At 37.8% G+C, this 25,280-nt stretch overlaps 3 protein-coding genes across 4 annotated transcripts in view; 2 read left to right on the top strand and 1 right to left on the bottom strand.

The window, feature by feature from the left end:
* nipblb (NIPBL cohesin loading factor b) overlaps window positions 1-6,777 on the top strand; it is a 56,712-nt gene extending 49,935 nt beyond the window's left edge. For both annotated transcript variants that reach the window (XM_079805389.1, XM_079805388.1), the window contains exons 42-47: window positions 1,362-1,562; window positions 1,723-1,869; window positions 2,743-3,074; window positions 3,176-3,350; window positions 5,410-5,580; window positions 5,666-6,777. In XM_079805389.1, coding sequence (XP_079661515.1) covers window positions 1,362-1,562; window positions 1,723-1,869; window positions 2,743-3,074; window positions 3,176-3,350; window positions 5,410-5,580; window positions 5,666-6,037 — 1,398 coding nt within the window. In that variant the 3' untranslated portion in view covers window positions 6,038-6,777. The remainder of the gene's footprint in view (window positions 1-1,361; window positions 1,563-1,722; window positions 1,870-2,742; window positions 3,075-3,175; window positions 3,351-5,409; window positions 5,581-5,665) is intronic.
* Window positions 6,778-7,947: 1,170 nt separating this feature from the next.
* medag (mesenteric estrogen dependent adipogenesis) lies at window positions 7,948-12,559 on the top strand. The gene is made up of 4 exons (XM_079805400.1): window positions 7,948-8,222; window positions 8,304-8,434; window positions 11,196-11,311; window positions 11,429-12,559. Exons 1-4 carry the CDS (start codon window positions 8,023-8,025, stop codon window positions 11,654-11,656), a joined length of 675 nt encoding a protein of 224 aa, XP_079661526.1. The 5' UTR covers window positions 7,948-8,022; the 3' UTR covers window positions 11,657-12,559.
* On the bottom strand, window positions 11,779-15,398 carry alox5ap (arachidonate 5-lipoxygenase-activating protein). Its single transcript, XM_079805407.1, has 5 exons — window positions 15,251-15,398; window positions 14,971-15,058; window positions 14,076-14,146; window positions 13,201-13,282; window positions 11,779-12,838 (listed from the first exon to the last, which is right to left on the bottom strand). Exons 1-5 carry the CDS (start codon window positions 15,318-15,320, stop codon window positions 12,676-12,678), a joined length of 474 nt encoding a protein of 157 aa, XP_079661533.1. The 5' UTR covers window positions 15,321-15,398; the 3' UTR covers window positions 11,779-12,675.
* Window positions 15,399-25,280: the final 9,882 nt, after the last annotated feature.

Genomic DNA, 25,280 nt, shown 5'->3' with positions numbered 1-25,280 from the left:
ATTAATCCATATATTCAATAATCAATATTTTTTTTCAGTCATTCCCTTCATTGCTGTATTTTTTTATGCATTGTGGCTGATTTGTAGATGCCGCACAAAAAATCTCTTTTGTTTTCATTCTTTTTAAATTCCCTTTACTATGCCAGTCATTTTTCACTGCGAAGAAGTACAAGTTTGACTTTTTTAGGATCATTTAACCTTTTCAACTCATGTCCACATTTTTTTGTGTGTGTTTACATACCAAGCCTCATACCATTTCCATAAAAGTAAAAAATAAATAGAAACATAAAATTTTGACCAAAGAGCACCAAAAAACAAATAAAAACACAGTTACTAAAACTTCGACCAATGTTAAAATAAAAATGGAAAAAAGATACAAATAAAAAATTATAAAAACTTAAATGGCATTTCAGTGATGCTAAAATATAGGGCTGGGTATTGACACAAATTTCATGATTTGATTCGGTTTCTTTTCACAAGCTTGCTATTCGATTAATTTGGATTTATATCAGGTTCAGTAAATGGCAAATTTTCGGAAGGAAAAACTATCTCAACTAATGCCGTAAACTGTACAGGGAGTCAGTTGGTACAACATTACTATTGAAGGTTCAAAATAACTTGATTTGTATTAACAATAATTGCTTTTATATTTCTACTCCATTTAATTTTTTGAAATATGAACATTTAAATGATGGCTGTTATAGCTTAATGGATTTATTTAAACATGCATTAAATATTGAAGAAATATTGCATTGAAATATTTTGAATATGTAATATGGTGCATAAATTTAGCAAAATGCTCATATTTAGCAATATTTTTTCTATTTGACTTGTAAATGTGACATGACATTGTTCACAATCTTTCCACAGTTGAAACACTGATCGAGCGATTACATTAGACATGATATGGATTTTGGTTCGTTTGATTGTATCTTTCAACAACTTATGTTCATTCATGTTTATTTTGTGCTGTAACTAGTAGTAAAGCAGAAAAGTTGATCAGTTCACGTGCCGCTTGAACTGAGGCGCTACAGTGACCCGTCATGTCACTTTAAACAGCGCCAAAACAGCATTTATTCTTTGAGTTTCATAATAAAAGGGTCCACATTTAAAATCTGAGACTTTGTTTCATATCAAAAGTAACAAAGCACAAAGCTTATTGTGATTTATTGTATGGGAGGCGCGCTGTGAATGATGAATGTTCTATTAATTTATCAACTGAAAACAGCATAGACTAAAAGATTGACTCTTGGGATTTAAGAATCGATATCGGTTCATAAAACTGAGAATGGATTAAAATCGAGAAATAAATATTTTATATCCTACTATAATAACACTGGCTGTATGTGCTACCTAAACAGATGAAGGCTGTGGCAGGGATGAAGATGTCCTATCAGGTGCAGCAAGCCATCGTGGGTTCAAAGGACACTGTAATTAGAGGTTTCCGACAGGATGAGATCAACACGGCTCTTTGTTCCCACCTCTACACCATGGTGCGTGGAAACAGGCAACACCGCAGGGCTTTCCTCATCTCACTGCTCAACCTGTTTGACGACAATGCGGTTAGTGACCCTTTTTAATGTTTTGCATCATGTTACTCTGTTGTGTGTTTTCTTTTGTAATATCATCTGTAACTACAGTTACCCTATAGCGGTTAGCCTTTTTGAGTGATGTGTGTTTTGGAGGCCTTTAATAATGCTATTTTGTTTTCTTCTCATGCAGAAGTCGGACGTGAACATGCTGTTATTTATCGCAGACAATCTCGCCTGCTTCCCCTATCAGAGTCAGGAAGAGCCGCTGTTCATTATGCACCACGTAGACATCACTCTGTCTGTGTCCGGCAGCAACCTGCTTCAGTCTTTCAAAGAGGTGCGGGGTTCTGAACCACTCAATCTGTTGAATTTCTATCCTTTTACCGTAACTCTCATATTAGATGGATATAGTTATTATGACATGAAAAGTAGGGTTGGTTTTAATACATATTCTTATTCCTATATTCATATTCCTGCAAATCATCCTTCCCTATAAAACGGTTTAATTGAATCTTGAAATTTAAAATCATAATGACATTTTACAATTTTGAATTGATAAATTCATATTAAAGAAAATATTTTTTTTTATTTACTAATTTTGTGTCCTGCACCCACTAATAAATAATAAAATAACTAATACAAATTTTAGTATTTATTAATTTAATAATATTTAAATTTTAATTTTAGTGATTTTATTTCAGTGTTAGCTTTAATAATTTTAGTACATTTATGTCTAAGTTTTCTATATATTTTTATATTTTATTTTTATTTTAGCTTCATTTCAATTAGCATGATTCAATTATTTTTAATAGATTTAAAAGCTCACTTAAGGACTTATTTAGTAAGAGTTTACTAGAAAAGGTTTTAAAATTTGTATCATGTTAATGTTAAAAATCTTTTATGATATAAATTGCTGTATTGTTTTCGTTTTTTTTTGGTTTTAATTTTTTATTGTATATATGTAACTCTTGTATTTTTGTAATTCAGTTTTTGCCATGAAGATAGCCGCAGATTCTGACATGGCTTGAAATAAAACCATACTGATACTGAATAGTTTTAGTTTTTGTTAACAATAACAACAGAGGTTTTAAATTGTATTTAGATTTTGGTAACAGGGTTACTGCATCTTTCTCTCTGACTTCTTCTGATTTTCTTGGCCTATTTTTTATGAGAGCTGACATTTTTCTAACAAACTTTTCTTGTATTGTAGTCTTTGCTGAAAGAGCCAAGACCACGGGAAAAGAAGAAAAAGAGAGGGAAAAAATATGGCTCTGAGGAAGAGGATGAGAGTAGCAGGGAAAGCAGCAGTAATAGCGACAGCAGTGATGATGAAGTCATTCGTCGGCCCAAGAAAACCAAGCGAGCTGCTGCAGTGAACTCAGACTCTGATTCAGACCTCGACTTAGAGGATGTAGACAAGGTGATGCTGCGTCTTCCTGACAATCCCAATCCTTTATTGGACTTTGCCAATGCCTCTCAGGGCATCCTGCTGCTCCTGATGCTCAAGCAGCACCTTAAGAACCTCTACGGCTTCTCTGATAGGTGAGCTTTAACAGCTAGACCAAATGCCTTCTGGTCTGGAAACAGCTAAAATGTTAATAATCACTGGCTTCATAACGAATGCTTTTTTCCTCTTCCTGCAGTAAAATTCTGAAGTACTCGCCTACAGAATCTGCAAAAGTTTATGACAAGGCTGTAAACAGGAAGGCCAATGTGCATTTCAACCCACGGCAGACATTGGACTACCTGACGAACAGCCTGTCCAATGCAGATCTTTCTTACGATGTCAAGAGGAGAGTCGTCAGACAGTATTTAGATGTAAACATTCAGATTTTCCTCTTTTGATTTGTATTTTGTCTCATAATGAAGTGCTTGTTTAGGTGCAGCTAAATGATTGTCGCAATGTTGTTTTATTTATTTGTTTATTTTTGTGGTGTTTTTAAAGGGGTCATGAACTGGCTTTTTAAATTTTGTTAGACTGTTGTCTGAGGTCAACTTATGACTTTCACATGGTTTTTACATTCAAAAACATAATGAATAAGTAAATAGGCTATTTTCTACCCTGGTTTTGAGCCTAGCTCCTGGCATTTTTATGGGCGTGCTGCATTGAAGACTTGGAAGTAAACATAGCAAACTGCTATGATTGGATAACAGTTTTGCATATTATAGTGAGCTTCGGCTCCCCCGTCATTACACGTGAGGAATTGTTTTGAAAACTTCCAATGTGGAGAAACGGCAACCGGAAAGATTTGCCCAGAAGGCTCACAATTTTTTTTTTATCAAACAAACTTTTGTGTTTGTTTGAATGTTATTTTTTATTACTTGGCCGGGCCAATCAGTGGATATAACCGCGAACTGTGCATGTAACACACACACACACGTGCGCGCACCCACAAGCCAGTACGTGCATCAGCAAAACTTTACCTCAGACAAATCAGCACATTCAAAACTTCTGTGATTTATTATTTTTCCTTCAAATTACCAGTCCAGAGAGTGAACAACGCACATCAAGAAAGGAATGTTATTTCAATATTTAAGATTTTTAAAATGTGTTCGATGCATGGCCCATACATATCCAAATCTTATCACGAATCGCAGCACAATGAACCAACAACACCTTAAATACAAAGGATACTCCAGCCTGTGACAGCCTGGAAGTTATGTTTAGTTAGACACGTACATAATCAGTAGATATCAAACGTAACAATGCAATACTATCACATATATAAAAATAAATTTTACTTCCATAATTGTTGCATCATTCCTGTCAGATCCAGAAGGCACAGCATAGCTTCTTTTTTTTTATCTCATCCTGTCTGAAAATCCAGTCTTTTGTTTACAAACAAATCCACAATGAAATGAAGAGAACAAATGCAATGTCTTTACCCACGTGAGCTGGATCTTCATTAAAAACAAAGTTCAACCATGCATTGCTAATTGGATGCCAAAGGAAGCTTATGGCATGCTTGAAACATGCTTTATTGTTCGATCCGGTTTAGCTCCACGTAGGCCTGTTATTTATCACGTCATGTCATTACATGCGCGAGTCAGTGGGCGGGGCTAAAGAATTAGGCATTGGTCTTTTCACTGCACTTTGACGTCACAGGGAAGAACATTCGCAGATCGATCGTTGGCTGAGCCAGCTGTCAATAAAAGCTTTTCTTTACACTAACAAGGAAGTTTTCAGCTCTGAAACTTAAAGGATATTCTTATATTACAATGACCTTTTGTATATCAAAAGCTCAAGGGAAAGTTGATTTCTCAATTCATGACCCCTTTAAAAAATGTTGTTTATTATTGCCAATATTTTTTCAGTCTTTTTGACCATCTCAATTTATTTATTTATTTTTTAAAGTGGCTTAAATTGAATGTTTTCATATAAAAGACGAGGAATAATAATTGTATATATGCATAATATCAAAATATGACTTATGTATTTTTATATACCAGTATATAAATTTGCCAACATTTAAAACTAGTGTTGATATTAACAAAAACTATTAAAAATAATTTTCGCAAATTGAAATCAAGCTGAAATAAAATAAAATATTTTAGATGAAATAATATTAGATGGAAAAACTTAAACTTGAAAACTTAGTAAAATGAAGATTAGAAATATTTATTGGCATTTAAATAAAAAAAAGAAAATAAAGTTGAAATAAATAATATACAAAAAAAACTAATAAAAAATGATAAGCACATAACAAAATGACTAAAAATATATATAAAAAAGCTAATATAAATAAATGCTATAATACTAGCATAACATTTAATACACAGTATGAATCAAAAATATTTTTTTAGTAATGATTGACTAACAGCTTGTTGAATTGTTTTGTTTTATTAACTTACCATCTCTAACTGGTTTCCCCTCCAGTTTAAAGTACTGATGGAACACTTGGACCCAGATGAGGAAGATGAGGAGGGGGAGGCCAGTGCTCACGCAAGAAATAAAGCCATCACTTCTCTACTAGGAGGCTCCAGCCCCAAGAATAACGCTGCTGACTCGTACGATGACGACAGTGATGCAGACGAAAAGGCTCCTGGGGTAAGAAAGCTTTTTATTTGACTGTCGATGTCTTTCATCTCGGTGTTGCGTCACTTTAAAATGCCATTTGTTTGTTCTCTTCTAGTCGTCACGGAAATCCAGGAGAGGTGGTGATTCCGCAGAGGCATCAGGTCGTGAACGCATGAACGCCACCGTGGAAGCCAGGGACGTCATCGCTATCTGCTGCCCCAAGTATAAGGACCGGCCGCAGATAGCACGTGTTATTCAGAAGACAAGCACAGGCTACAGCGTTCGCTGGATGGCCGGATCGTACTCTGGTACCTGGGCGGAGGCCAAGAAACGTGACGGACGTAAACTGGTGCCTTGGGTGGACACTATAAAGGAGTCTGACATTATTTACAAGAAAATTGCCTTGACGAGCGCGCACAAACTGACCAACAAAGTAGTGCAGACTTTACGTTCACTGTACGCAGCCAAGGAAGGAACTTCCAGCTAATTAAATCTGTAATAACTCTGGAACTGTTGCACCCAACAAACTCTCAGCAGCCAAACTTCATCAGGATTCAACGTTTTGTAAACTTAAGTTGGAGATAAAAGTACTACAGACTCACAGGTTTTAAGATCCAGTGCGGAACTAGTGGATATAAGGAACGACGGAGGGATTTTAAAAGTGTGGTCTGTTTGGAAAATGTAGATGTGAATCCTGTACATCTTTAAGTTAAACGGAAAAGAACGAAATGGAGCTCCTTCGCTGTTCTGCAGCAACTTGGTTGTTTGAATTTTTCCCCCCTCCACTGTATCATAGTTTAACACAAAACAGAAACAAAAAATGTTTATATCTCTGACAAAAAAAATCTGTTTAAAGAAATAAACCTAAAGTGAATGTTGGAAATTAGTCTGTTGATGTTCTTAATAAAGTGACCTTGGAGTTTAACCTAGCACCGGATGGATTTCTTTAGCTTAGCTCAGTTTCCAGGGAAATAAACTTTTAAACATCTCCTCTGCTTTATGTTTTACTTCTTTTGTGCTGTAAAATGGAGTCTCCTGGACATAATTTATTCAGTTAAAGCAGAGCATGCAGTATCTGTTGCCGACATGGAAGGGAGTTTTTTTTGTAAATGTAGATTTTGATGTACTGGGTCAGGGTTTGGGTCTCTACACCCCACAGCGGGACAAGGGAACCCCAGCATGTGTGGAGGAGCAAATACTGCAATAAATTTTTTACTTCTCTTTGTTACTTGTCTTGTTTGCATTTGACTTCGATTTTTACATCTTCAGAATTATTTTTAAAAGATAAGGTAACCTTATAGTTGTTTTTTGAACTGATAAAAAAAGTTTATAAAGGTGCTGTTGGCTTGGCTGTGCATTTTTATGACTTCATGTTAAGATTTATCATAGAAATCTACATACGTATGCACTACTGTTCGTTAGTGTTGGTACGAAGTCCAAAGAAGTTGGTAAGAAGTCATATGCTCACAAGGGCTGCATTTATTTAATTAAAAAGATACAGTAAAAACTGTTATATTGTGAAAAATTACAATTTGAAATGACTTTTTTCTATTTTAATGTGATGCAAAGATGAATTTTCAGCATCGTTACTCCAGTCATAGTAATAGGATCCTTCAGAAGTCAATCTAATATTCAGATTGATACTCAAGACTTATATTATTATTATCAATTATGAAAACATTTGTGCTTTTGTAACATTATAAATGTCTTGAATGTAACATTTGATCGGTTCAATGCATATTTGCTAAATTGTTTTGTTTTGTGTGTACTGACCCCAAACTTTGAATGGTAATGTACTTATTGATCATTTTAAAAAATGTAGTTTAAAATACATTAACCATTTTAAAACGTGGTTTAGATGCCTTTATCTGAACAACTGGGAGGGGAAAAAAATTAAAATAAAATAAAATAAAATATGGGGATTTTTGTATTGCAAATGTAAAACTATCAAACAACTATCAATATGCTTTGTGGAGGGTGGTTCCAGCCTGGCCAAACGGCGGTGTGTAAAGCTGTATGCCTATTATTCCTCTCTAAAAACATCCACAGATCAGCCAAGTCTGCAAAGCGTTCTAGACTGGTTTAAGCTGTTTTTTCCTGCTGGGGAAAGTGGAATGAATTAAATATTCCGAAGCTAAACTTTTTTTTTTTTAATCCCCTGAAGTGTAAACTGAGTGACTAATAGGAAAGATATTCTAAATCACAAAATGTTCCATGATTTAAAACTTTGTTTGCTTTTTAAGAGGAATGGGTCAATTAACCCCGCTATATATCAGTATGAAATGTGATGATAAAACTCAAGACTTCCCGTCACAATGTTTAACTATTCCGTCCTGAATGACTCAACACTCAAGTGCTTTTGATGCCCACACAGATTCATAAAACAGCTACACGCCCACCACAACCAAAGCGAAGCGTCATGAGCTGGACGACCACTCGGGTCTGTCCTCAAGAAGTTAAAAAAGAAATAATATGCGGAAAAACAAAATTTCGCGTTTTGTTATGGACGTAATAGAGCTAGAGTCGTTTTTAAACAGCCCTCCTCGTGGATTCACCGCCGAGCGTCGCGCGGGCTGCACAGTCGTGAAGTGGGATCAGGAGAACAGCTGCATGTTCATCGATGAAATCCAGTCTAGCCAGGGGAAAGTAATTTTCTGTAATTCTCCAGGAAGGTAAGTGGATTCAAATAACGTCATATGATAATATACATGTTTAGATAGCTTGCTTTTTGTAACTCTTCATGACCATTTTAGGGAAATCACAGTACGTACTTTGGGAGAGTACACAGATTTGAGACGGCAACTAACTTCAAAGACAATATACATACTGGTGTCTGCATGCACCAATACAGCGGTCGAAGAAAAGAGAATCAGAGATGTTCCAGGTATGATTTATTCTTATTATTAATATTATTTCACACAGTGGAAGTCTTTGATTGTGTCTTAACTCAGAAATAAAGCTAAGGTAGGCAATCTCGGAGCGGCTAGCAATAGCAAACTAACGTTAGTTTGGAAAGCATAGATCCCACCCTCCCTTCAGAGCGTCTCCAAAGCCACTCCTCATTCAAAACACATGAACGCACACAGTAGTTTGCAAAGCATACCGAATGCAATGGACAAAATGTTTTGGTCCTGAGACTTCCACAGAAGTCTACATGTACTTATTTTAATATTTAGACCACTTCTATTATTGATTGCTATCAGGATGTGAAGAGAGTTTCAACCAGAATTGCCTACCCTACCTTTAACTTAAAAAAACATCAAGGGTTTCTACTTTAATATCTAGCTACTTGAAACAGATATTTATGGTGTCATTGATAATCAAGTCAAGTCAACTTTATTTATATAGCGCTTTTTACAATGCAGATTGTTTCAAAGCAGCTTCACAGTGTTAAACAGGAAAATAATGCAACAGATTTTTATTTTATTCGGCCGCACAGCCGCTCCCGAGAAAACGGTGATGTCATCCTGCTCATTTCAATTATCATACAGTGACAATGTGGGCATTAGATCAGTTATTTAATTTATATGGTTAATTTAGTTTACTAGTTAGATTTATTTGGATATTTAGTTGAAAATTTAGTGTCCCCAACTGAGCAAGCCAAGCCAAAGGTGACAGTGGCAATTAAATAATAGGATAATAACAATCACTAAAGTGGTAAAAATTAGTCAACAGGAAATGCAATATAGCTATACACCGATTAGGCTTAACATTATGACCACTGATTATCTCTTCATCCCGGCACCCGTTAGATAGATAGATAGATAGATAGATACAACTTTATTGTCATTGCATAGTACAGGTACACAGCAACGAAATGCAGTTTGGCATCTACCAGAAGTGCAAAATGTAGCCTAAATATATAGCATATTTACAGCAAGATAAAAATGTAAACATATGTAAAGTAAATAAAAATAAAATATGTACATGTATAGTAGAGAGGTTATCTACAGTGTTTTTTGTGTTTTGTTTTGGAGTGATTAGCGGTGTAGTGTAGAGTTCAGTAGTGTGATGGTGGACGGAAAAAAGCTGTCCCTGAACCTGCTGGTTCTGGTGCGCAAGTTCCTGTATCTCCTTCGTGATGGAAGAAGGTTAAACAGTTTGTGACTGGGATGTGCAGAGTCTTTGATAATATTGTGAGCTCTGCGCAGACATCTGCTGTGGTGAAGGTGTTCAATGGCAGGTAGTTGGGTGCCAGTGATGCGTTGGGCGGTTTTGACCACCCTTTGCAGGGCTTTTCGTTCCTTCACAGTTGAGCCTCCATACCATACAGTGATGGAGTTGGTCAGGATGCTCTCAATGATGCAGCGGTAGAAGCTTGTTAAAATCCCCGGGGACAAATGAGATTTCTTGAGACTTCTCAAGAAGTACAGGCGCTGTTGTGCTTTTTTAACCAGGGCTGAAGTATTCTGCTGCCATGTCAGATCCTCAGAGATGTGAACTCCCAGGAACTTAAAGCTGGAGACTCGTTCTACCTCAGTTCCATCGATGTTGACAGGTAGATGTGGGATATATTAGGCTGCAAGTGAACATTTTGTCGTCAAAGATGATGTGTTAGAAGAAGGAAAAATGGGCAAGCATAAGGATTTGAGCGAGTTTGACAAAGGCCAAATTGTGATGGCTGGACGACTGGGTCAGAGTGAAACTCTTGTGGGGTGTTCCCGGTCTGCAGTGGTCAGTATCTATCAAAAGTGGTCTAAGGAAGGAAAAGTGGTGAACCGTCGACACAGGACCATGGTCAAGGGTCAGGGTCAAGAAGTTAATGCTGGTTCGGATAGAAAGGTGTGAGAATACACAGTGCAACACCATTTTTTTGCGTATAGGGTTGCATAGCCGCAGACCTGTCAGGGTGCCCATGCTGACCCCTGTCCACCGCTGAAAGTGCCAACAGTGGGCACGTGAGCATCAGAACTGAACCAGGGAGCAATGGAAGGTGGCCTGGTCTGATGAATCACGTTTTCTTTTACATCATGTGAAACCCCACAAGAGTTTCACTCTGGGTAACGCTTACCCGGGGAACACATGGCACCAGGATGCACTATGGGAAGAAGGCAAGCCGGCGGAGGAAGTGTGATGCTTTGGGCAATGTTCTGCTGGGAAATCTTGGGTCCTGCCATCCATGTGGATAGAACTTTGACACTTACCACCTACCTAAGCATTGTTGCAGAGCATGTACACCCTTTCATGGAAATGGTATTCCCTGGTGACTGTGGCCTTTTTCAGCAGGATAATGCGCTCTGCCACAAAGCAAAAATGGTTCAGGAATGGTTTGAGGAGCACAAGTTTGAGGTGTTGACTTGGCCTCCAAATTGCCCAGATCTCAATCCAATCGAGCATCTGTGGGATGTGCTGAACAAACAAGTCCGATCCATGGAGGCCCCACCTTGCAACTTACAGGACTTAAAGGATCTGCTGCTAACATCTTGATGCCAGATACCACAGCACACCTTCAGGGGTCTAGTGGAGTCCATGCCTTGACGGGTCAGGGCTGTTATGGCAGCAAAGGGGGGACCAAAACATTATTAGGAAGGTGGTCATATTGTTATGCCTGATCAGTGTATGTCACAATGTTAACAGTGATGGCATCATTAAACTTAATACTGTATTTGTAAAGTCAAATACCTCACCCTTATTATTGTCTATAGCTCTCGGATATTATGTGGTGGCAATCAATGGCAGCCACCCAATGATCAGATGGGAGATGGAGAGAGGTTTAGACCTGACTATTTCCTCTATTGCTGGAGAGAGCTATAAAGTTGATGTGAGTTCCTCTATGATGTGAAGACTTGTTTTTAATGGTTTATGATGTACAATTTTAATGATATTTTTCTGTCAAGGAAAAAAAAAATACTGAAAAGTAAATGCTTTTTTTGTTAAGGTTGACGTTAGTGCTGCACTACAGGGATGGGTCGGTGAGAACTTTCAAATGCTTGTTGATGCAGAAAAGGTGAAACCCACCTGGAAAGACACTCATTTCACCATCAAGTACCGTTCGGATGCCCTTTTTGACTTTCCCTACTGGTTTGGCTTCAGCAAACGACAGTTCAAGGTGTGTTTTAATAATTCGGCAGGCCTCTCTGATGGGTGTATAGTATTGAGAAAATGACTGGAAATTAGATTTTGCATATCTCTTATCGTGGGAGATTGTTTTGTGAGACAGCAAATATCTACTGAAAACCTTAGTCTGTGGAAATGAAACCCACAGATGAAGAGACCATGAGAGCTTTTAATGTAAATAAAACTTTATTTTGCTCATGTTAGCAATAATACATAAGATCATAAAGAAATGGAGATCATAGGAATTTAATCTTAATTATAATTCTGTTGAAGCTGAAAGGTCAATTTCATAAATCCTCACAAACTCTCAGTACTTTTTAAAACAGTACGTACATTCATTGCTTTAAAAGGGTCATATCATGAGGCTACAAATTGTCCTTTATCTTTTGGGTTAATTGAAAACAAGCTGGAAAATTCTGCAACTTTCTAATGTCACACGGAGTAAAACATTGCATTACCCTCCAAGTTTACACATTTCTTGTGCTGTTTCTGGCTGTGTGAAGCAAATACTGCTCTGCATGTACTTCCAGAGAATCATAAGAAACTTTTTTAACAAGGACCCTGATCTTTTCAGTCTGATTTTGACACATTTCCGCATTGATTATTTTGTTATGCAGACTTTGCAAAGAGGCTGTTGATTTGGTTAAACTATTTCTAATGAGGGGAAACCTTCACGAAAAAAGGAAACCTGCAAAACTTGGTACTTTTAAAGGCACATTAGCAAAAAAAAAAACAGAGCATTTTAAATCTAAAGTTCAGAGAGGTGTGTGAAAATGGTCATGAAAACTAAAATAAACTAAAACAAATTTAAATGCATTATATGGCCCCTTTTAAACATTTCTTATACTGGGATAGTACTGAAAAGCCTTGTGGATTTTGTATTTGGTTGTGTAAATGTTTAAAATATGTATATAACATTTTGCAATTAAATGCTTTTGTGACTATCAATGTGATCAGTGGTTTACACTTTTCTTGCCACATCCTCTGACTAACTGACAAACCATTAACTGAAATAATTAATCTACACTGATGTCTTTGCACTCTGTACTGTTTCAGCTCAGGGGAAGTTCAAGGCAAGAGCAAAAGAGTTGACGCTGCTTTGGTGATGGTCTGAATGTATTCTTTGTAGTCATTGCCTCCATAGGTGAGCAACACGTGATTTATGATTCCCACAATACTCATGAGTGACAGGAAAAAGAGTATTCGTTTCCCGAACAGGAAGCCAGGAGTGCTGTCAGGGATACAAGAAGAGTATGTCAACACAGCTGGTTTGTGAAAATACGGTTGGGTTACAAAATTTGGTGAATAGACATGTTTGTATAAAGTGATATCCAGGGTTAAAACTGTATTGACAAAGGGATCTTATTAAAGTTCAGCCCATTTGCAATGGTTCAATGGATAATATTTGTATTCAGATTAGCTAATGATGTTGGAATGCAGAACGTGTCTGTTTCATGTAGTTTTTTTGAAAAACAAAAAAAGTTTACAATCTTTCAGTTGATATCTTTAATGCAACTTTAGCACAAGAAAAACAATTATATTGATGTCTTATTTGTTCACAGTTATGGATTTTTAGGTTTAAAAAAATCTTACCTCTGGCAAGTCTGCCCCATGTAGCCAACAAAGTACTTCTGTCGGACCACAAGGTAGAGAATGCCAGCAAAGGCAGCTGGAGCTGTAACAAAAATGGTTTATCGTTATAAAAATGACTTTGAAAATGTTCTTATTATAGTTATATGGGCTAACCAGCTAACGTGGAACGATCTCCGAACTTTGGATAACGTCCTGAAAAAAAGTTATAAACAAACATTCTTCCAGTAACGTTAACAGAACTTTCTTTCAAAGTTATTGATTTATTTAATAATGATCTCAAAACACAAAAATATCATTCGTTTTTTTCCCTACCTGAAACATTTTAGTTCATTCATTTAATGTTATTGTTACTTTTAAATGTTGTCTGAACATTATGAAACATTCCCATAATGTGTGTAAAATGATACGTTGGCATAACTAAGAAAAACATTCAGAGAACATTCAATAATAACGCTTTTTTAACTTAATAGGAACGTTACTAAAACATTCTTGGAACATATTTTTGTTAGCTGGCTACTCCCAAGAAATTTATGTGTAGAGGTAATTTTCTGAGTCATAGGAATTTTTATTGGGGCTGACCAGCATTATGTATGCGTGGGTTGTTTAGCAACGCGATTATATTTTTTTATGATGTTGACAAATATTTGCATATGGGATCATAGCATGGATTCTTAGTTGAGAAATGCAAACCAGTTTATTTGGTGTTATCCTTTCACCAATTTAGTGAACATTGATGACAAAATAACAACGGGACTTTTAAATCTAAAAAATCTTGTGATTAAGTGTTAATTTTGTTATATGATAAAGAAATGTGACCCTTTTTCTTTTCTTTTTCCTTTTTTGATGAAAGTTTTGGTATGAATTAAATAACGTACCTTGGCTGAGGCAGATACCAGCGCACCACAGTACTGCCAGAAATGTGGGGTATGTATCCATGCAGTTTCGACTTAAATTGTGAGAAAACAGTAAGAACATAAATCATTACGAAGCAGTTAATTTATAATAAGTATAACTTTTAGGCATTTTTAGAAACTAACACTTTAAATCTCAGTGAACTCATTCACGCAGCTGGTGGTATTTCATTTTACCAAACTTATGTAAAAACGTGCTGTCTGTTCTTAATTCCATGCAGCACTGGGAAATATTGTGAAAGAGTTACTTCCTCTCTGGTGGTGGTTAATGACACATTTATGATTGCATCTAAATTAAGACAGATCCCAGAACCCAAGATATGCAACTGTTAATAAGTGCTGTCAGTTTAATATATCCTGCATATTTTGAAAAAAATAAAAACTGTCAAAATAGGTCTCACTGGAAGTAGATCTTCTTAATACATTTTGTCTGCAAATTTTTTTTTTAATTTGTAGGAAATAGAGTAGCCTAATACATATTGGGGCCAGAAATGTTTTTTTCTGACCTTTCCCCCCCTTATGCCACATTAGCCCAATTTACTTTAATGTAAGAAATGTTTTTAAATACATGTTAAATGTGTGTAAATAAATAAATGTACATTTATTGGCTTTCAATTACAGACCATTGCAACCCTCTTGCAACATTACGATGATGTAAATAAAGCAGGAAGTTAGTTTCACCGACAACAGGAAAATGTGGAGCTGTTATGCAAAAGAAGCCACACCAACACTATTTCATAAATGGATTCATCTTCATCTGCATATATAGTCTTATAAAACACTGTTTTTGGTGCTTATAGCCATTGCTAATTCTATAGTGGATGAACAAAGTGGAGAAACTTGAATCAGTGGTACTCACTTTGCACAGGACAAGCGCTCAAAAGCTGTAGAATGTTGTTTAGAATTAAGACCTGTGCACTCTTTTTCAACCTTTAGGGCGAAGAAGACTAGAGGAGAAGTCAATAAATTAGAGATTAGATATTATGTTTATTTTAAAGAATTTGCATGTTTATGTAGGATACACTATGGACTAATTCCTGCTAGATGTATAAACAGCACAGTGTGTTCAAAGATGATTTACATACACATTCTGCATAAACATCATTCAACTATACAATGAAAAAATCGAAATGTCTTACCATTCTGAACAACGCTGAGAAGAGTGACCAGCACTAGCAAGATAATGTTTTCCATCACTGCAGCATACATGTTCTCTGAGTATGAACTGCGGGTCTGTCTCGGAGCTGTTGGTCTGACTGCTCTCTGATCATTTTTTGCATCACAGATAACATCACCATACTGATGCGTTTCCTGGTGGGAGGGCCACTAAAACTTCTAGACACTACTATACGCAACTCACTTCTGCTTCATGATGGTACATTTAGTCCCTTTTGAAACAAGATATCCGAATGTGGAAAAACTGTTCCTGGTACAGCTGATTTTTTTCGTTTCACAGCTCATCCTTTGAGCTATTTTAGGACAAAATGTGGTTTAACCAACACACACTAAAGTGGAAAGTGACAGTTTGTTGATCTCACTGTTACCGCCTGTCCTCAACTGGTCTAAATTGGTTTGCTGGTTTAAGCTTGTCTCCCATTCTAAATCCCTGAAACTTGGTGGCCTGGTCTGATGAATCACGTTTTCCTTTTACATCACGTGGATGGCCATGTGCGTGTGCGTTGCTTACCTGGGGTATACATGGCATCAGGATGCACTATGGGAAGAAGGCAAGCCAGCGGAGGCAGTGTGACGCTTTGGGCAATGTCCTGCTGGGAATCATTGGGTCGTCCCATCCATGTGGATGTTACATAGGGACGTACCACCTACCTAGGCATTGTTGCAGACCATGTACACGCTTTCATGGAAACCGTATTGCCTGGTGGCTGTGGCCTCTTTCAGCAGGATAATGTGCCCTGCCACATTAAAAATGGTTCAGGAATGGTTTGAGGAGCACAACGAGTTTGAGGTGTTGACTTGTCATCCAAATTCCCCAGATCTCAATCCAATCGAGCATCTGTGGGATGTGCTGAACAAACTAGTCTGATCCATGGAGGCCCCACCTCGCAACTTAGAGGACTTAAAGGATCTGCTGCTAACCTCTTGGTGCAAGATCACAGCACACGTTCAGGGGTCTAGTGGAGTTCATGCAGCAAAAGTGGGACCAACACAATATTAGGAAGGCGTCATAATGTTATGCCTGACCGGTGTACGTATATCGCCCTACTTGAGAGATTGTCCATTCATTTTTTTTAACAATGCTTTTTTCTAAGGTAGGTCACCAGGTCTTTCCCCAACCCTCACCATTACATGGCCTGGGACAAACCCACTCAGGAAACCCACGCAGAAAGGAAAAACAGCTGGGACTTAAACCGGGGAGAGGGTTCCCACTCATTTTCACCAATCATTTTGCAGGACATTTTCAATTTAACTACAGTGGGAATAAAAGACCAGGATCATTGATGATCACCCTACAGTAAAAGGCTATATTGCCCTCTCCATTGGTCTGACAAGATGCACATGGCCATGACTTACAGTGAGGAAAATAAGTATTTGAACACCTGAGAAAATCAATGTTAATATTTGGTACAGTAGCCTTTGTTTGCAATTACAGAGGTCAAACGTTTCCTGTAGTTTTTCACCAGGTTTGCTCACACTGCAGGAGGGATATTGGCCCACTCCTCCACACAGATTTTCTCTAGATCAGTCAGGTTTCTGGCCTATCGCTGAGAAACACGGAGTTTGAGCTCCCTCCAAAGATTCTCTATTGGGTTTAGGTCTGGAGACTGGCTAGGCCACGCCAGAACCTTGATATGTTTCTTACAGAGCCAGACCCATCTTCAATGCTCTAACTGAGGGAAGGAGGTTCTTCCCCAAAATCTCGCAATACATGGCCCCGGTCTTCCTCTCCTTAATACAGTGCAGTCACCCTGTCCCATGTGCAGAAAAACACCCCCAAAGCATGATGCTACCACCCCCATGCTTCACAGTAGGGATGGTGTTCTTGGGATGGTACTCATCATTCTTCCACGTTCAGTGGAATTATGACCAAAAAGTTATATTTTGGTCTCATCTGACCACATGACTTTCTCCCATGACTCCTCTGGATAATCCAAATGGTCATTGGCAAACTTAAGACGGGCCTGGACATGTGCTGGTTTAAGCAGGGGAACCCTCCGTGCAATGCATGATTTCGGACCATGACGTCTTAGTGTCTTACCAACAGTAACCTTGGAAACGGTGGTCCCAGCTCTTTTCAGGTCATTGACCAGCTCCTCCCGTGTAGTTCTGGGCTGGCCTTTCTTAGGATCATTGAGACCCCACGAGGTGAGATCTTGCATGGAGCCCCAGTCCGAGGGAGATTGACAGTCATGTTTAGCTTCTTCCATTTTCTAATGATTGCTCCAACAGTGGACCTTTTTTCACCAAGCTGCTTGGCAATTTCCCCGTAGCCCTTTCCAGCCTTGTGGTGGTGTACAATTTTGTCTCTAGTGTCTTTGGACAGCTCTTTGGTCTTGGCCATGTTAGTAGTTGGATTCTTACTGATTGTATGGGGTGGACAGGTGTCTTTATGCAGCTAACGACCTCAAACAGGTGCATCTAATTTAGGATAATAAATGGAGTGGAGGTGGACATTTTAAAGGCAGACTAACAGGTCTTTGAGGGTCAGAATTCTAGCTGATAGACGGGTGTTCAAATACTTATTTGCAGCTGTATCATACAAATAAATAGTTAAAATCATACATTGTGATTTCTGATTTTTTTTTTTTTTAGATTGTCTCATAGTGGACATGCACCTACGATGACAATTTCAGACCCCTCCATGATTTCTAAGTGGGAGAACTTGCAAAATAGCTGGGTGTTCAAATACTTATTTTCCTCACTGTAACTATAAAATAAGGTGAAGCAGCAGGTGAAGCGGCAGGTCAGATACCTGTCTCTTCTTTTATACACATATCCTTTTCAATTATTCTTTTTATTATATCCATAACCTGAATAATCAAGGATAATCAAAATAAATATCTCTTTCTCTGCTTTCATATGTAATCTAGAGATGATTGTAATTCTGTGTGATTTCATACCTTTATATATTTAGTTTGAGGATGATTTTGTAGTATTAAAACTAGTCTCCCCAGATGCTCTGGGTTGACCTCCATGCATGGCTCCCTCTCGCGATAGTTATGACGGAGTCGTTGTTTGGGTATTGAGTGTTCTCTAGATGAGCGGTCATAATCCCCTGACATTAATTAGAGTGTGATGCCCTAGTGCTTGTATGTGTGTGTGTCTTTACAAGTTCTGTGCAGGTTTGTTGGAGCTATCTGATCGGGGCCTGACCCCCTCCCGACAGGCAGGCGCCCTTTACAACGTCCGAGGCCAATCTCACCCTCCTGGATAGGATGTTGTGACGAGCATCCCGACATATCTATACATGTGTGACAAATGTTTAGACTTTTAGGTCTCCGTAGCGAATTAAGGCTTAGGCCATCTGTTATTGTTGATGTAATCAATGTCCTTGTAACCAGTATAACTGGTGGGGCAAAATTCTCTGTGAGTTAGAGTCTGGCCTGCGATTCCACTAGAGACTCTGACGCTGGCTTCTGCTGATGAAACTGCAAACTATTCTTCAGTAAATTTCTTTAATTAATCTAACTCTTGACTCCTGGTCTTCATTCAACATATCTGGTCTCTGGGTCTAAAACTGTGTCCCCAACAGTTTTGGTGGAGGATTCGCGAGCAATCATTCCTTGGTACACCTCTGGCAAACAAGTAAACAAGGTAGTAAGCTTTTGTTATTTTTTGGTTAGGGCTGTCTGACTGGAAGAGATTGGATAAGGAGAGCAGTGTACTTCGCTTCATTCCGCTTGTGAAGAGTGAGGCATAATTATACTAAGTTAATGGTATAAGAAGTCGCTGATCGTCGTTACGTGCCGCTTCTCCAGGGATTACATTTCCCAGGAGTTAGAGCGCTTAAGCATAGGTAACGGTAGCAGTCAGTGCAAAGGAGCGGACTCAAGAGAGGGGGCCCCAGTGGGCTTTATAGTGCAATCACTTCCCCTACAGGAGACCGTCTTGGACTAGCTTGTAAGGTCCAGGGGACATTGCGAACCTGTTCCATCTCTTCCAGTTCAGATAGGGGTACCCCGAATTTAGAAAATCAGGCAGTAAGGGATTAAGTTATTAGTTAAACAAAATAAAAATAGATTCAGGGTTGTTTGCCAGGGATGCATCAGTAACGATCCCGAGTAAAATGTAAAGTATGACCCAAATTGGCATGGACCAGTATATGTGACTTTTTCGTATAAGTGTACTTTGCAGTTTCATCACGCAGAAGCCACAGCGGTGTTGGTTAAAGATCGCCGCCTCCATCTCTGCTGGTATAATTTCAGGTGAGTATGAACTTTGACTGAAATGATGGCTGACAATTTGAGTGACATGATCAGTAACTTGATCAGTCCAGATAAAGATTTTGAGACGAAAGATAGCAAACGCTGTAAGCAGCTCTGCTCTGAAGCCCTGACGTCAAAGAAATTTGAAGGAATTATTAAGGAAATGGGCAGTAAAGGTTTTAATTCCAACTGGAAAGTTAATCAGCAACAACTGACTGGCTACAAACAAAGAGAGAACCAGAAAAATTCAAATTTCTAGCAGTTTGTACTTATTCGTGGATTTGTAAAATGGGTGGGGTACCATTAACCCCTGATGGACAAATCCCAGAAGTAACTGAGATATGCAATTGGGTAACTAAAAATGAGGTTGTTGAAAAAGCAGACAGCGCCATGAATTGCAAGCCATTGTATGTTTTATTGGATCACAAGCTCTCTTCTCAGTCTGTTCAAGTGGTTGCCGCTTTAGGCACCGCCCCTGAGACTGGGGACCAGACTGATGCATGCAGGTTACTGAATGACAGAGTGTGTTTAAATTGTGGTCAGCAGGGCCATGTTGCACGTAACTGTAACAGTGAACCCATAATGTGGCAAAATTGTGGCAAATCAGGGCACCTGGCTAAATTCTGTAAACGAAACAAAGTAAAAAGAAAGAAATAAAGAAGAGATTTACACTCTCTTATCTGCCCCCTCCCATCCTGCGCTCTGTTCTCAGAGCAGGTGCAGATAGTCAATGACACAGACTGAGAATCAGACTGAGGGAATTTAAACAGAGGTGCACAGATTGAAAATAATGAAATAGTAATAGTAAGTTCATTAAATTGAAGTCTTAAGGAATTCCTTTTAAAAGGAAAGATCTATGATAATTTTAAAATAAACTATGGTTAAAAGAATACCGACATAACTATAAAATGTGAATGGCAGTAACTATATAATTAGAGACATAGAGGGTTTAAATGATAAAAATGTATAATAAATGTTACTGTTCCTATGATTCGTGAAAAATTCTGATAAAGTTTATTTGACTGGATGTTGGTAAAAACACCGTAGGAGAATTGGTGTTAATAGCTAAAAAAAAAAAAAACCCTAGAAGCTGATGTTTTGGTTTCAAGAGATAAGCTCATGCAGAGCTGTAATGAAACAATTCGCTTATCTGAATCTGCCCCACCATGTCATTTCTGGTGCTGTGGCTAAAATTGGAAGAGTAACTCAGACTCAATTTAGATGTTTGAAGTTTAAATTTATTGTTTGGGCAAAAGACAAATATAAAATTATGGTTATTTGAAAACGCAATTATGGCAAAAGATAGAGTTAAAAGGAAAATGTCTGTCGCTTATTTGAAAACAATTTTAATTTCTAGCCAGGTCTTACGCTGAGATAGTGTGAAGTCTGATGTTTATTGGAAGATAAATGTGATCTCTAGCCAAGTCTTATGCTGTGCTAGATTGACAAGTTAAAAGTTTATGAAAATGCAGTACCAGTACTGAATACATAGAAGTCTCTCTCTTTCGAAACCAGCTCAAGGCTGATATCTGAGCCTGTGCCACAGATGATAGAAGATATTGATGAGTAAAAGCACATGGCATCACTTGAAAATAATAAGACATGTTTTAGGGAAAACAGTGTTTAAAAAGGTATGAGATGAATTTCACATTGAAGTTAAAGTCTTAGAAGAATGTTAAAAAGGTTAGACGAGAGAGAGACTGCTTGTGGATGCAGGGAGGGTGCAATTTGTTATCGCCCTGCTAAAGCTGAAACAAAACAAAGAAATGATATCAGAACCAAAACAATCCAGCTGACTTTTGTAGAGACAAATTAATAATGAGCAGACGTAAAAGCTCAGTTTAAATAATAATTTGAGTAAACACTAAAAGTAAAATTTGCGAATGAGCAATTAATGTTTAATGTGTGTGTGGGTGTGACTGCACTTTATGTTGTATGTGTTCCTAGAACTGTTCTGTCCTAATTGGGTGTCATTAACCTCTGGAATAAGTATTTGACCATTACAGATGGGTTAAGGTAAACGACAACCTTTAGAGAAACTGATAATTTTGAAGGAATCTGGTGAAAAGATGATCCAGAACACGGGACGAGCTTTAAATGGATTGTTATCCAGCTCTGTCTGTTATGACGACTTTTGTCATTTATGATGTTGATTTGAATTACTCTCTGGATTAGTTCAAGTGGAATTATAAAGTTAAAGATTGCCGTCCATCATGGGTTAAAACCATTGTCTAAATTCAACTGAGGGCTTAAATTTAAATAATGTCAATTGATTAAAAATGGTAAGCGTAAATGTTATAGACTTGACGGCAGAGACAAAGTGACAAATTGGCTGAAGTCACTATCTAAATTATCCAGAGACCCCCTCAAAATTCTGAAAGGCCGGAGGGCGACCAAAGAGATAACTTCTAAAAATGAAAAGTTTTATTTGTACTTTATTTTAATTTTTAATGATATTTTTATTTATATAGAGAACCACAATTAATGTTAAAGAAGCAAGTGACTTTAAGTCTTTCTGTGTCACTGGGATTGAGATAAGAGGAATATAATATTTTGGTTTCTGCAGAGCAGTAGAGATAAGAAACCATAATGACGATATTGTGTGGCATCTGCAGATTGATAGAAGAATAATGAGAAATAGCCCAAAGATTAATGTTGTGAAATAGAATTTAGGAACACCCGTAAAGAGTTAATATAGAGATAAATGAGTGATATGGATGAACAAATCATTCTAAAACAGTTTTAAGAAAATTGATGATGACTTATAGTCCAAATTTAAAGTAATATGGGAAATGATGAAATCTGTAAGTTCTTTGTAAAGTTATGACACGTTTGGGTGTAAGTGGCAAGATAAGGCTAGTGAGGATTTGATGAAGTATCACTACCAAGTGACATGAATTAAGAGGTTTAAGATTTTGGTCATTTGGAGCTTACACCTGAAGAGTTTTAATGAACAAGACATTGAGAATAAAAGAAAAATTAAAAAAGGGTACTTTAATGAAAACCCTGATGAATGATTTATGTTTTACTAATAACATGGTGATTAATAATTTGGTTTTTGGGATGATAAAGATGAGTGAACAAACTTATTGAATGGAATACGAATTGATAATTAAGTCATTTTGATGAAAAGGTTTTAACATTAACTATTTTCTTTTTATGGATAAGTTCATCAACAGTTATGTGGGCTATGAGGGGAGAAAATGAGTCTGTTGGAAAAAGTAAATTTAGCAAAAGGGGTCTTGAGTAAAAATTAGGAACAAGTTTATGTTTTAAGTGGAAATAATGAGATGGATGATATGAATGTTTTCTTTTATTTTCTATTCTTTTGATGTGGCGCATGCTATATAAGACTGAATGCAATTGGATGGACTATTCTGTTGTTTGTTTTTATTTATTTACTTTTTATTTTTTATTTCAGGCCACTATTGAGTTTTATACCTGAAAAGGTATTGAAAAAAGTAATTACAATCCTATTTTTAATTGGAAATTAGGAACCAGCCTAAATTGGTAGACCATTAATACCCCCACTTTGGCCTCAGTAGAAACTTAAAGGGTGGGTTCTAAAATCCACTGCCTCTCCAATATAATTGTATATATATATCTTAATTAAATTTATAATCAAAGACTCAGTCAATATTTATCTTTCTATATTATTATCATGAATGGAATGATCCTCCCTAGGTATGATTTTGTTTCTTCCTTTATATTTTCTAAAGTTTGTATTTGCTCTCTGAGTGGTGACTGAGGGTCTGTCCTAGGCGTGTGTGATGTCTCACGAGAACACTCGTATCAGGAAAACTGTGTGATCAGGAACTATTATTAACCTGTCTCTGATGTTTTTACTCATTTGAAAGCAGACCCGGGGCTCTGCTGACTCTTGAATGCACTTTCCAAAAAAGCTCCAGAGAATATCGGATCCTGTTGAGGGTCAAAGATCTTAAGCGATGACCAATGAGCATGAGGTGATTCCCCGATGACGGGTAAGCTCTTCTTTTGGCCAGCGGAGGACAACCTAAGCCAATGGGGGTCACCGCCATTGGGGTTTTTATGTGAGGTGTGTATGAGAGGTGAGGCAGATGTCTGTGAGGCCAGCAGCATCACTGTGGGGAGGGGAAGCTGTGTTTCGTAGGGGCCAAGGTCAAGACTGGACACAGCAGCCCCTGCCCTAATATTGGCCCCTCTATACCGCTCACCAAATACCGCATAATTGAGAGCCAGGAAACACCTTAAAGATTGGCATTCGAGGGTCAGCTGAGATCATTCTGGTCACTTTAACCTTGCAAATTTCAGTCATGTGTTCAGATTTTAGAAGCATCACACACCTCAGCAAGGAAATGCAGCAACAGTGAGTGCTCGTTTAGCCCGGCTTCCAGAGATTAAATATGGATTTGTCTTTCATTTTATTTTATTTTATTTCATATTTCCTTTTACTGAAACCTTAAAGAATTGTATGAATACTATTGTACTATATTGTCTGTTCCCCTCTCAATGAGAGAAAGCACGTTATCAGTATGTTGATCAGGAGTTTTGAGAAAAGAAGAACATTGGGGCCCTGTTTGTGAGTGGAAGGGGTAAAGAGCCTCAAAACGGGGACTGGTCTTTTTAGTGGCCAGCATGTCCGTGATGAGGTGAAGAGACAAATGTGACCCGTTGGGGAAGCATGCGTCACCACTTGACCTTCCGTAGTGACCTCACTGGTAGACCAGATGTGCGGTATGGGACCACTCATTGGTCTAAAAGGGGGGAACTGAAGCAGCAGGTGAAGCGGCAGGTCAGATACCTGTCTCTTCTTTTATACACATATCCTTTTCAATTATTCTTTTTATTATATCCATAACCTGAATAATCAAGGATAATCAAAATAAATATCTCTTTCTCTGCTTTCATATGTAATCTAGAGATGATTGTAATTCTGATTTCATACCTTTATATATTTAGTTTGAGGATGATTTTGTAGTATTAAAACTAGTCTCCCCAGATGCTCTGGGTTGACCTCCATGCATGGCTCCCTCTCGCGATAGTTATGACGGAGTCGTTGTTTGGGTATTGAGTGTTCTCTAGATAAGCATAATCATAATCCCCTGACATTAATTAGAGTGTGATGCCCTAGTGCTTGTATGTGTGTGTGTGTCTTTACAAGTTCTGTGCAGGTTTGTTGGAGCTATCTGATCGGGGCCTGACCCCCTCCCGACAGGCAGGCGCCCTTTACGACGTCCGAGGCCAATCTCACCCTCCTGGATAGGATGTTGTGACGAGCATCCCGACTAAACTACGCCATTCCGGCATATCTATAGATGTGTGACAAATGTTTAGACTTTTAGGTCTCCGTAGCGAATTAAGGCTTAGGCCATCTGTTATTGTTGATGTAATCAATGTCCTTGTAACCAGTATAACTGGTGGGGCAAAATTCTCTGCGAGTTAGAGTCTGGCCTGCGATTCCACTAGACTCTGACGCTGGCTTCTGCTGATGAAACTGCAAACTATTCTTCAGTAAATTTCTTTAATTAATCTAACTCTTGACTCCTGGTCTTCATTCAACATATCTGGTCTCTGGGTCTAAAACTGTGTCCCCAACAAAGGTTTTAACATAAGCTCTACATTTTGGCAAATGGTTCTCGTTACCAATGTCAATACCATAGCAAAAATATTGGAACTATTTTATGTTTTGTTGAACTATTTGAAAACAAAAATATCAGTCAAAGTCAATGAACAACAAAACACATTACACAATATAATTTGCATATTTACAATTAATGCATCATTACTTGGCACTTTTTGAGAT

Source organism: Gobio gobio, assembly GCF_949357685.1.
Source record: "Gobio gobio genome assembly, chromosome: 22".
Classification (NCBI taxonomy): domain Eukaryota; kingdom Metazoa; phylum Chordata; class Actinopteri; order Cypriniformes; family Gobionidae; genus Gobio; species Gobio gobio.
Note: the sequence above shows the minus strand (reverse complement) of the source record. Positions and strands in the feature narration are given on the sequence as shown.

Coding starts and splice junctions, on each gene's coding strand:
- medag (XM_079805400.1), top strand. CDS start 8,023: ATGCGGAAAAACAAAATTTCGCGTTTTGTTATGGACGTAATAGAGCTA. Junction 8,223..8,303: donor TTCTGTAATTCTCCAGGAAG/GTAAGTGGATTC, acceptor TGACCATTTTAG/GGAAATCACAGTACGTACTT. Junction 8,435..11,195: donor GAGAATCAGAGATGTTCCAG/GTATGATTTATT, acceptor TATTGTCTATAG/CTCTCGGATATTATGTGGTG.
- alox5ap (XM_079805407.1), bottom strand. CDS start 15,320: ATGTATGCTGCAGTGATGGAAAACATTATCTTGCTAGTGCTGGTCACT. Junction 15,059..15,250: donor TCTCAGCGTTGTTCAGAATG/GTAAGACATTTC, acceptor CTTCTCCTCTAG/TCTTCTTCGCCCTAAAGGTT. Junction 13,283..14,075: donor TGGTATCTGCCTCAGCCAAG/GTACGTTATTTA, acceptor TTTTTGTTACAG/CTCCAGCTGCCTTTGCTGGC.